We start from the raw sequence: 13,146 nt of genomic DNA on the forward strand, positions 1-13,146 counted from the left end.
AGAAGTGAGATCATTGGAAAATTCACCTTTGGGCCTTAATGTTATTCCTGCAAAATGATGAGTACTGGACTAGGTAAAAAAGGTCCTTTCTGGAGCAACGTTAGTTAGTTCCTGATCCTGACAAATATGATAACAAAGGAAGGAAAAGGCTGAGAACAGAAGGGACACTATAGTGTTAACTCTAGGAAATGTGTGTTCTGCAGCAGAGCCTTACAAATGAGTATGTTGTTAGGAAGTTTGTACTTTAGCCAAAGCAGAGCGCTAGGTACTAATGAAGACTGCAGAAGAAATAGCAACTTTTGTTTGTCAATTATAATTAAAGGCCATATGTGAGTCCTTCCTGCCTCAGCATGGAATAGCCAGAGCCCCTTTCCTGGGCCCCAGAGAAAGTGTCACCCATTGAAGAGGATTTGGAGGCAGCAAGTCTGTGGACAGTATGTTGCAGTGCATATTGCCACCGTGGAGAAAGCAGTTCCTTGATCTTTGGAGTTGTTTGCCAGGTTGTGCTAATTATAAAAGGATCACTGTTACGTTACATGCATAGTTCACACAACTCTCTACTTTTTCGACATTTTTTAGGACACATCTGACACTTTTAGGCAGATGTGATGTTGTGAAATTTGTGATCTTGATTAGAAAAAAATCAAATTGAATCTTTTGAGGTCTGCTGGTCATCTATATATAAAGATATATACCTTTTTAGAAAGATTATCTGTAGGAAATAATACTTGCAAACCTTTATTGAACACCTAATGCCTGTCAGGCCCTGTGTTCATGGCTTTTTCTGGATTATCTAATTTTATGCTCAAACAGCCCCATGAATCATTATCATCCTCGTGTTGCAGATGAACAGACTGAGGCTTAGGCGCTTTGAGTCAGTCATTCACTCAGGTGACCATTAGTTGGCTGTATAACTAGCATTTAGACCAGCGGGCTGACTTTGGTGCCCACACTCTCAGCCAGAGCACATACCTTCTTGGGACGTTTAGAGCTCTAATCTCTGTCATAGGAATAGAAAGCAGACCTACCGTCCCTTTATCTTCCACAATGGAGAAGTTTGCTTTCAACCTTGAACTACTAGTGAAAGTCTCTCCCCTCAGTAAGTCTCCAAACAGCTAATTTGAAAAGAATTATTCTTTGCATGGATATATTTGTAATTTTAGCATCACATTTCTTCAGTAGTGGATTGGAGAAAAGCTTTGTTACTTTGGTTTAAGCTTCTGGAGTGACCCTATAGTGCAAGATATTAACACTTGTAATCAGAGTGTGAATAACACGTGGCTGTGAATAATTATTTTGTTCCCTGACATATGGATATTTTGGGGGTTTTCGTAGTTTAAAAAATGACATACAACACTACTCAGCCCCAGGTGCCTTGTGAACAATCAAAAGAGTTGAAAGCTAATTGGTTGAAAGCTAATTGGTCAAATCAACAATGTATTTGAAACTATGAGTTGACTGGAAAAGAGCAGCCTTTCAAATCAATGGTGTTAATGCAGCAACAGGAGTGTCACGATGAAGTGACAACTTTTTATGCACCTGCCATATGTCAGGTTGGGAGAAATTTAGGGGTAATTGATTCTTTGGTAAACTCTACAATGATTTTGCAGAAATTAATAGCATCTTGTTTTGTTTTAGAATTTATGTTTTTGATGACAAATTCATTTCAGCAGATTATGCTTTGCTTGGTAGGCACTATTTTAATTAATTTTAAAGTTTTATCACTAACTCTAAGTGAATTATTCAAAAGTCCGGTCCCAAAATGTTTTCTAATATTAATTGATGTGTTGATAATGCTGGTGTACCCTAGGATGGTTTTTATATTTTACTGCATTTCATGCAGTTTTACTTTAGCCTTTTACTTTTTAAAAAAAATTTTTATTGGAGTAAAGTTGATTTACAATGTTGTGTTAGTTTCAGGTGTTCAGCAAAGTGAATCAGTTATACATATATACGTATCCACTCTTTTTTAGATTCTTTCCCATATAGGCCATCACAGAGTATTGAGTAGAGTTCCCTGTGCTCTACAGTAGGTCCTTATTAGTTATCTATTTTATATATAGTTGTGTGTATATGTCAATCCCAATCTTTGGATTTATCTCTCCCCAGCTTAGTTTTTAATCTTCCTTATTTACTATTTTTTAAAATAAGTAATGTCCTTTCTGGCTTATCTATGTTTTCATCAACTTCTGATTGATTTTTTCTCTTACATTTTATATTTAAGTGGCTTTGTGATAGGTACAGAGGAATGACTTGATATTTCTGCAAGCGTATTAATGTAAATACATGAGAAACATTTTATTTGCTAATAATTTGGGGGCATTATTGCACCATTGACCATCTTTGCAGAAATACATAATTATTCCTTAGTTTCACTACTTATTGTTTGCAAAAGTAGAGCAGATATATTCTGCTAAAATTCTTCAGAATCAACGACTGGAGATCATTTGTAGTGAGTGTGTCCCTCCTATTAATTTTTTTTAATACATTTATTTATTATTTATTTATTTATTTATTTTATTGGCTGTGTTGGGTCTTTTTTTGCTGTGTGTGGGCTTTCTCTAGTTGCGGTGAGTGGGGACTACTCTTCATTGAGGTGTGTGGGCTCCTCATTGCCGTGGCTTCTCTTATTGCGGGGCACGGGCTCTAGGGGCGTGGGCTTCAGTAGTTGCAGCACATGGGCTCAATAGTTGTGGCTCATGGGCTCTAAAGTGCAGGTTCAATAGTTGTGGCGGCATGTGGGATCTTCCTGGAGCAGGGATCGATCCCGTGTCCCCTGCATTGGCAGGTGGATTCTTAACCACTGTGCCACCTAGGAAGCCCCTTCCTATTAAGTTTTAAAGCTAAGTTGTTTGTCTTTAGATCCTGAAACTATGTTCTTTATTATCATTAATGAGATGTAGTGACCACAAGTGAAACTAACTTTCCCTAAAGGAAAGCTGTGGTTTTGTTACGTAATGAAGATAATGAGGAGGAGACTTGGGAAATTACAAGGACAAAGATAATATTTTTGTGAACAACTACGGGTGAGGCCTTGTCCTAACAGCTTTACTTATCTCATTTCTCATAGCAGTCACACAATGATGTTCGACAGTTCTGCCTCCTATTTTACAGATGAGGAAACTGAAATCTAGTGAGTTCACCCAAGATCATTCAGGCAGGAAGCGGTAGGTGGAGTTCAAACCTGAATCAGTCTGCCTTTGCAGTTTAGACGGGGAGCTGTGGCAAGACAGTGTCTTCCTGTTACAGAAATGCCCTCCTCTGGGATGTCCTGTGCTTCGCACACTCCTGTGTCTTGGGTGATGTGCTCCCACCAACCCTCAGGGTTCAAAGCTGATGGCTGCTTTTCTAAAAACCACTCTAGGATGACACATTTTAAAAACAGAAGTACCCCTTTTCCTTCTCATACCACTAGCATCATTGCCACTTTGCCTCTTCAAGTTCTGTGGGATGGACTTAGGCAAAAAGCCACTTCCATAACCTCTTATTTTCTTTTTTTTAAAATTTTATTTAAAAAATATTATGATACAACCTGATGTGAAAAGAGGAGACACTGTCACTTTCCTTGAGCCTCTTTAGAGAAAGTCCAAGTAGCAAATGAACTGGATACTATTTCACTTTGTAGGAGGAAATAACGTTTCCATTACTCAGTGATGAATCTAATGATAAAATCTCGATTGAGCCAAGTCTATATTTTGTTAACATTTTTATTGCTATGTGCTTCCAATACAACAAACAGCATCAGTAGTGTACACTTTGATAAAAAGGGATTTTTAGCTTAGTAGAAAAGGAAGCTCAAAGATCAGAAGTATAATGAATATGTACATCTTTATGGGAGGTGTATGTGTGTGACCAGCTTTCTCCGTGTTCCCCTGTGGACCAGATGCATGCACATGCAAGCAAACTAGAGAGAATTTCATTCTGGGGAAATTTTTAGGGGAAAAAAATGACTTCTACTTGAGGTTCAGGGATTGTTTTACAATCTGGAATTCACCTAATTCATTTGACCTTCAAAAGTCTTGCACAAAGTAGCAGCGATTCTTTAGAGGTATAATCAATAGGTGAAGCTATTATTTTTACCATAGTTAAAATGCAAAAGTTCTTGCACATTCTGTGCTTGAGAGGTTAGCATATCTACATTGTAGTTCGCATAATGTATTTTTAGACAGCTCAGGAACTGCCCCCAAAATCATTATGCTGACAACACTTATCTTTCTTTTTTCTTTTAAGTGTAATTCATGAAGTACTTATCTCTTTCACATACTTCTTTTTTTGGTGTTTCTAATTCCCTATTTCATTCAACAGTTAGCTATCTGAGCCCATGTTATTTTATGTTTCATTGAAGGGGAACAAGTTACCAACTTTGCATCAACTACTCTAAAAATGCAAAATTTGCACAACATCAATTTTGTTCAATTTTAGCTCCTTGATTTGGCTGCTGTAGTTTGCTTAAATTTCTCCTCTATGTACAGAACAAAGCATGCATCTCTAATTATGTCTCTCTAGTTTACCAAAATATGTCATTGATATTAGCGTAAATATTTAGTACATAAAAATACTATCAAGAAAAAAATCAACTTTTAATAAATATCTTAAGGTCTGAATTTTATATACAAGTACTTTACATCTACTCCCTGGAGAGAGCATTTCTGGCTTCACTGTGAGTCAGGTGATCACTGACATAAATTACTAGCACATTATTGCAGTCAAATGCATTGTGGTTGTGAACATCTGGATATGAACCATGCGGAAAATAAATATTGCAACCATTGACAAATGCTTTCTTGAACCTGCTTCCAGAGCCCTAAAGCCCCGCTACACTTGAGTGTTATTTCTAGCTCAATAATGCTTTTCTCAGCTACTGACGTACAAACAAATGATCTCAATATTTTTCCTTTGTTAACAGTTACAGTACATTGAGTACACCTGTTTGTATATGTCAACAATGGGACAATTAAAAACAACACAAGAAGGTAGGACATTTCAATGGTGTCCACTGAGGCCCTGGTAAAAGGGCTTCCGTTTTGTTTTGCACAGGCTCATTTACTGGTCTCTGTTCCCTGTGACCATGAGTACACTAAGACACCAATCTTACTCTTTTTTATGTAAAGGAAGGAAAGTAATAAGTAAGCTGAAATCTCTATATTTGCAGCTTATCTGTTTTTTTTTCTTTTTCTATAATTTAGGTGTCACATTGTTGATCAAACAAAATCACACAACAAAACCCTCTGTATTGTCAGTAGCAGTGATTCTAACTTCTTTGTAATACTCTGCTTTGAAAATCAACTCATAGAACATCAAATAAGGCAATACTTAATGACAGGCACCTAGAACATCCAGAAATGTAATATAGTAAACAATCATTTGAGAACACATCTCTTAAAATAATACTGATTTCTGCAATATACAGTATTTACACAACAGCTGCAAAGTTGCTCATACAATATTTCTAATATAGATAAATAGGAATACAAGTCTAAGAATTCTTCGCTCCATTTTCAAAACCTTTTGTTAAAGTGTAAACCATTGGCACCTCTTTTTTATTCTTACTGTAACTTTTTTAAAACAAAGAAACTCAGCTGATATGCACAATTAGTTCCAGTCCCTTTTCTGCTTTAGAAAATGACCAACACACTTAGCAACTTACTTTCCTTCGGTTAATAATCTTTGGTGCTTTCTTCCAACGAATTCTGGTAAATGAGTCAATGCAGAACAAAAGGAGGATGAAAGCAACTAGAAAGTGAACCAGCACTTTTTGTTCTTCCACTTACAGATAAAATGAGTTGACGATTTATGGAGATTTCCACTTTAAAAGAGCTGTATGCACCACGGGGAGAGGGAACTTGTCCAGATTTTCCACGGACGTCTAGCCTTTTGGCTTCACTTTCTCATCTTTCCAAAGTGGATGATCTTAGCAGACGTCTCTTGTCAATAATCTTTTCATCTTTCTTTGAGGTTCTTGCCTGAGAAGAAGCACCTATGGAATCACTGGCTGCCAGGAAGGAGGCAGCAGCCATTTGTGGAGATGAAGTGAGGTGGCCACTCTTGGTGGTGGGGGAGACCAGTCTCAGAGTCTTATTTTCTGCTGGCTGAGCTCTCCTTTGGGGTAAGTTAGCACCACTGGATTTACTGTTTGGCCTGAAAGCAGCATGTGCATTTGGACCTCCTACAGAAGAGATCCTGCTCAAAGATTTCTTCTTCTCAGCAGGAGTCTCTGCATAGTAAGGAACCAAAGATGTAGGCATCACTAGAGATCGAGGGAGGTCACTGGAGTTAAAGATAGCATCATCATGAGTTTCAGCAGCTTCCGGAATGTATGGTGGTGGCAGGGTGCTACTGCGCTTGCTACATGACTCACAACATAACTTGTTATAACCTGGTATGGAGCAATATCGCGCCAGCACCTCCATTTGACAGAATATGGACTTATCTCCCAAACATGGCTCATCTGCAAAGATCAAAAGAAAACAAAATAAGACACACACCCAAACATAAAAGCAGCACAACATGGATGGAGCTAGAGGGCATTAAGCTAAGTGAAATAAGTCAGACAGAGAAAGATAAATATTGTATGATCTCACTTATATGTGGAATCTAAAAAACAAAGTAAATAAAACCAAAACCAGAATCATAGATACAGAGAACAAACGGGTGGTTGCTGAAGAAGGGGCAAAACAGATGAAGGGGATTAAGAGGTACAAACCTCTAATTATAAAATAAATAAGCCACAGGGATGTGACATACAGCATAAGGAATATGGCCAAGTCGTATGGTAATAACCTTGTATGGGGACAGACTTACTGTGGTGATCATTGCACAATGCATGCAAGTATATTATGCATGGTGTATGCAAAATCACTAGGTAGTATATCTGAAACTAACATAACCTTGTTTTTCAACTATATTTCATTTTAAATATAAAACTAAATATAACTAAAAATAAATAAAAGGAGGGAAGAAATTAAAATCATGTATGAATATAAAAAACTTAAGTAAGAATCTAACATTGATGGGAGTTGTCCACATGAGCCTTTGCATTAAAAATATGAATATTGGGATGAATTTACTAAAATAACTATCCTTTATGTGCAAAGCACTTGAATTGACCAGCACGTTCACATCTCCATCAAGAGTCTTCAGATCAAGGGTATTTTTTTCTTCCTAGTAGAAATATATATCTGATTTTAGAATGGGAAAATAGAATTCGTTTTACCATATTTTTAAGATATAGAGGGCATCTATTTTTTTAAAATTTTATAATAGCTCTGTCTTTATAATAGAGTAGACTGAACTACAATCTGTCATACATAGTGAAGTAAGTCAGAAAGAGAAGGACAAATATTGTATGCTAACTCACATATACGGAATCTAAAAATGGTACTGATGAACTCAGTGACAAGAATAAGGTTGCAGATACAGAGAATGGACTGGAGAACTCGAGGTATGGGCGGGGGCGGGGGGTGAAGGGGAGGCTGAGACGAAGCGAGAGAGTAGCACAGACATATATATACTACCAACTGTAAAACAGTCAGTGGGAAGTTGTTGTATAACAAAGGGAGTCCAACTCGAGGATGGAAGATGCCTTAGAGGACGGGGGTGGGGAGGGTGGGGGGGACTCGAGGGGGGGGGAGTCAAGGAAGGGAGGGAATACGGGGATATGTGTATAAAAACAGATGATTGAACCTGGTGTACCCCCCCAAAAAAATATATATTAAATTTAAAATCAAAATAAATACTAAAGACCTTTTGGAACATATTAAATCTTAAAGCTATATTACCAAAAGAAAAATGAAGATACTATTTTGATTTGGAGAACATTCTCCAGAGTGAAGGCAACAGTTTCATGTTTATCATTGAATGTTCTCAGGTTACTTGTTATTTGAAAGCACAAATCTGGATAAATTGTGCCAACTTTCTTATGAATAATTCATGGTTCTTTCATTTCACTGAATTGATAGTACTTTAAAGAGGGCTAAAGTAACTCACAAAACACTTGGTAGGTGTGTGTGTGTACATAATATTTCTATTATTTTTAAATTTTATTTATCATAGGTTATAAGAACTAGATTTAAAAAAATCCAAATGTTGAGCTCATGAAAATGTTATTCTGTACCTCTTTTCAGCCATTCCAGGGCATATCCTCTGCAGAGTCCATGCACACAGAATACTGATCCCACATTCAATTAATAAATGCAAAGAAGTGTAAATCGTGGCATTTATGTAATATAATAGCTTAAAATTACAGTGTAATATTGGGTAATTCTACAGTGCTAGGTAAGGAACCTGCCATATAACTTGCCAGAGAAATTGAATCCCTTTCCTAAAGTTTGAGGGGAAAAAAAGAAAAGGAGGGTCAGTTGGCAAGGCCAATAGAGGCTAAGCTTACCACCTTTGTTAGAGCTATAATGCCATGTCCACTTCCCGAGTTGTGGAATGACTTGTATTTCCCTGACATTTACACATCTATGATACAGTATGATATGTTTGAATATTTCATATTAGCTAAGATAATCGTCTAATTAGGTTGTAAATGCCTGAGAATCACACTAATGGGTTTCACCACAAGTATCAATCCCTTTTCCTACCTGAATTATTTTTTCTATGCCTATAACATTTTCTTTTGGCTTAAGGAAGAGGATCAAACAAATTCTTGGGGACAACTGGGCCTATCTGCAGAAGTATATAGCTCTACCAGTTATTAAGGTCAATAAAGCTTACTTGAAAAGTGTTTGACCTCCTGACAGTAATGCCTATGTAAGAGTAAAATACTATGGTGACAGTAAACTTTATAGCTTCTAACTAGATAAATTTATTCTTCTGGCTTCGACTTGTGTTTTGAACTTTCAAATACATTTTCCAGAGAAAAATGATTAAATATATAAGTCCTTTGTCTCCCCCTCATGGTCATACTTGTTCATGCCACCCCCACATTTCAAAGGAAAATGTGCAAAGAAATAATTTATAAGGTTTCTTTGGAAGAGCAGACAGGCAGTGGGAGGATAGGGAGAGAGAGAGGAAGAGAGAGACAGGCACAGGGAGTCAGAGGGGAAGGGACATGGGGCTGGGAAAGAGAGAAAGCAGGGAAGGCAAGAGATGGTGGAGATGGAGAGACAGATGCCCAGTGGCAGAGACAGGGATGGGGGAGGGAGGCTGAGGAAGGACAGAGAAAAGTGGAGGAGAAAGAACGCCACTGACAGACACTTGTGCTGAAAAGGGGGGAGGAGGAATGTTAGAGAGAAGAAGAGAGAATTAGAGAAAAAGGAGAGAGTTGGGAAGAGATGAGGAGAGAGAGAAGAGGAAAGGGAAAGAGAGAGCAGGAGAAAGAGAGAGACAAGGTAGAGGTAGGGAGACTAGGAGAGGAAGACACAGAGAGGGAGAACGAGAAGACAGAGTGAAGTGGAAAAAGCACGTGTGATGTACACAGAAAGTGAGCAACTTGTAGACAGCAGGTGACAGCAAGTCAGAGACAGAGCGAAACCCGCAGAGGAAATGAGAGGAGAGCAAAGTGGAGAGACAAAATGAGATGCAGAGGACACAGATAGATGCAGAGGGAGACAGAAAAGGAGGAAGAAGGAGATAGTGATAGAAACTGAAACCATCCAATATACGCTGTTTGTTTTACAACAGCAAATTGAATGCTACAGATGTCCCTGACTTATGACGGTTCTACTTATGATTTTTGGACTTTATGATGGTGGGAAAGCCATATATATTCAGTAGAAACCACACTTTGAATTTGGGTCTTTTCTGAGCTAGTGACACGTGGAATGACTCTCTCTCGTGATGCTGGGCAGGGCAGCAGCCACAGCTCCCAGTCAGCCAGGCGGCCACGGGGGCAAACGTCTGATATAACCATTCTGTACCCAGACAACCATTCTGTTTTTTACTTTCAGCATAGTATTCAGTAAATTATGTGAGATATTCAACACTTTATTATCAAATAGGCTTCATGTTCAATGATTTTGCCCAACTGTAGGCAACTGTATTCTTTGAAGCAATGTTTAATGCTAGGCTACGGTGTTCAGTAGGTTAGTTGTATTAAATGCATTTTCAACTGACAGTATTTTCAATTTAGGATGAGTTTATTGGGATGTAACTCCAATGTAAATTGAGGAAGATATGCACGTTAAAGAAAAGAGACTCTGCTTTTGCAATATAGCAAGAGTAAGTTAGGCAAATTTCAGCATGTGCACAAGGTATCTGTTTTGAAAGCACACTGTTTAAGTCCATGGAAATGGATGGGCAGGTATTGGAAATGGCTTTGTGAATGACATTTATCATCCACATGCCTAAATGGAATGATTTTAGTAAAATATTACAAAACCTCCTGCATTATTATGCCTTTGGCAATCATGTGAAGTTATAAAGAAAATCAAAGAGAGCAAATAAGTAGCTTCTAGAAACACAAATTGACAGAAGCTACATACACATGACACGGCCCTCGCCCTGGCATTACTGCCTACTGGGAACCACAGAGGCTGCAGCGGTTATGATAACTAACTGGAGGGAACATTGCCACAGACACCCATCTTAACTGTATTCGACTAATATTTCAAGGGTGTTTCCCTTTGGTTGCTTTTCCAATAAGCAAATGTAAATTCCAGAGCTTGCCCTGAAAAGAAATTCTGCTTTTTGAGGCTCAAAAACCATGATCAGAACAGTGAAATCAATCAGTGTCACACCTACCATTACAAGGAGGCAGCTGACAAGCTCGGACAGACTCAGGCTTTTCACCGTCACAGTGGTCACCAGCCCTGCAGAGGACCTGTCTCACCTCTGTCCCTTCACCGCAGGTTACTGAACACTATAGAAACAAAGGCTGTGATCACAGACGTTTATTCCACCAGGCCTTTCTTCCTTTCCCCATGTGCACACTCAGGCACAGACATGCACACACAAGCATACATGCATACACAGCTCTGGAGTTCTTTCTCTATGGTGCAGTGTTAGAGTGACTTTGGAGACAGAGAATCCCAGGTTTATACCCTGGCTCCATCCTTTACCAGCCTGGGAGCATTGTTCCCTCTCTCTGAAAGCTTCATAGAATTGGTGTAGGACTAAATGAAAGCAAAGGAGACAATGTATATAAAACACTTAGGTCTGGCATGTAGTAAGCATTTGATGCCAAGGAAGTATTGTTATAATGAAACACCTTCTGTACTTCCTAAAAACAGTAGTGGAGCCCTTTTTCAAGGAGTCCACCACGGATTGAGCTCCTCATTTTCTCATCTTTCTTACAGACGGTGAATTTACTGACATGTTATTTTGGTTAATTAAACCTCTTTGGATCTACTTTTACTCTGTTCCCACAAACACATTCCTTTAAGGAATGGGCTAACTGCTCTAAAACTAACCACAGAAACAGCCATGCTATTGGCCTGGGCAGGAGCTGTAGAGGAGGGATGCTTGTTCCAGGACTCTGAGGCGCATGGAATGTTACGGTTCTGGTCCTGCGCAGGTAACCTTAGACTGCCTGTTCCTTCCCTCCTAGGCCTACTCTCCACTTCCTTCTTTGTTCTCTATCTGCTTTTCGCTGCTCTTTCCTCCTCTCCACTCTACTATGATCCCATGTTTCTTCACTTGCAGTTTTTAGAAATATCAAAGAACTGTGGTTAATACAGGCATTGAGACACTGATTCAGCCAATCACCAAGCAGACATCATTTGGACAGGCACCCAACTGGGCACTGGGGAAGCAAAGCACCTTTTTTTTTTTTTTTTTTTTTTTTGAGAAATGCATGGACTAGTGGTGAGCACAAGCTCAAAGACAGCAGTTACAGTACACTGCTGTAATCAGCAAACCACTGGAAGCCCTCTTTGCCTTTGGAACGCAGAGGAAGGACTGTGGAAAAGGCACCCCTGGAAGGTGGTATTTTGGACCATGGAGCTGAGCGTTGATGGGTGACTGGGGAGCTCGTCAGATGGGAAGAGGGGGAAGGTCAAGCCAGCCAAAACGGAGGAGGCTCAAACCAGCATGGCCTTTGGAACAGTGAGCAGTTTACTCAGACTGGGACAAACAGTTGGAATAAAGGAAGATGGAATAAAAAGAGTTATTGTGGGATTTACTGTGATGACCATTTTGCAGTGCATACAAATATCAAATCATGAAGTTGTACACCTGAATCTAATATAAATTATATCAATTATACCTTAATAAAAATTAAAAAAAGAAGAGTTAGTGTGGTGTCAAATGGGGCAGGGCCCTGCATTCAAGGTCAGGGATTTGGAACGTGTCTAGGAGGAATGGTGCAGTCAAAAAAATATCAGAAGCTCAGTCACCTTTTAGACACCTCTGTGTCACAAGACATCCTAATGTGGTTTGCCCCCTATCAACTAATCTTTCATGCAAAAACTGTTTTAAAATATGATTTTTTCCTAATACATACTGATGCTTAATGATTTCAAACTATGTGAGTTTCTCGATTCACACAAAGCCTACATATATGGAAGCCAAATGAAAATACACTTCACATGCTTACATACACACACACACACACCCACGCACACAATTCTCAACACCCACCTCATTCCAGGGCCCCGTTTTCCACTGGGCCGGGCAGGGCACTCTGTTACAAGGCCGGCGGCTCTCAGGACGGTCACCCACGCAGTACTTGCTGTGCACGGAGCGGTTGGTGCCGTCGTGGAGCGGCTGGAGGCAGCGCACCGTGCGGAGCTGGTAGCCGGAACTGCCGCAGGTTTTGGTGCAGTGCTCCCACTCTTCCGCGGCCCAGCTGCGGGGTGGGGGGTAAGATTGAACAAGATAACCGGGGTGCATAGGGTGCCCCTTCCTGCACCGCAAGCCTAGCTCTTTCTGCTCTCTGAGTGACGTGCCACCCCGGGGGCAGTTTCAGAAAGATGGATGCGTCAAACAAAAAGTCTTAGAACTTTCTCACAATCATAGGCCTGACACTTCTATTTTTTATGCTCTAGTATTCTGCCTCCCAGTGACTCTGAAACAACCTCTTTTCTGAAAGGATCATCTACAGAGGGTTTCTGAAACTCATCCTAAGGTTGTCCCCTTAGATTTCAGCATGATGGTAGTTTTCAAAAACAGCCCAACTCATAAAGAAGATGTGGTACATATATACAATGGAATATTACTCAGCCATAAAAAAGAATGAAATAATGCCATTTACAGCAACATGAA

At 39.4% G+C, this 13,146-nt stretch overlaps 1 protein-coding gene across 1 annotated transcript in view; it reads right to left on the reverse strand.

Annotated features, from left to right (window-relative positions):
• Positions 1-5,660: 5,660 nt before the first annotated feature.
• ADAMTS3 (ADAM metallopeptidase with thrombospondin type 1 motif 3) overlaps positions 5,661-13,146 on the reverse strand; it is a 279,671-nt gene continuing 272,185 nt past the window's right edge. The window contains exons 21-23 of the mRNA XM_057729161.1: positions 12,523-12,730; positions 10,687-10,804; positions 5,661-6,448 (exon numbers count right to left, since the gene is read on the reverse strand). Of these exons, the coding sequence (XP_057585144.1) occupies positions 5,889-6,448; positions 10,687-10,804; positions 12,523-12,730 (886 nt within the window). The 3' untranslated portion in view covers positions 5,661-5,888. The remainder of the gene's footprint in view (positions 6,449-10,686; positions 10,805-12,522; positions 12,731-13,146) is intronic.

This window comes from Hippopotamus amphibius, chromosome 3 (assembly GCF_030028045.1).
Source record: "Hippopotamus amphibius kiboko isolate mHipAmp2 chromosome 3, mHipAmp2.hap2, whole genome shotgun sequence".
Taxonomy (NCBI): Eukaryota; Metazoa; Chordata; class Mammalia; order Artiodactyla; family Hippopotamidae; genus Hippopotamus; species Hippopotamus amphibius.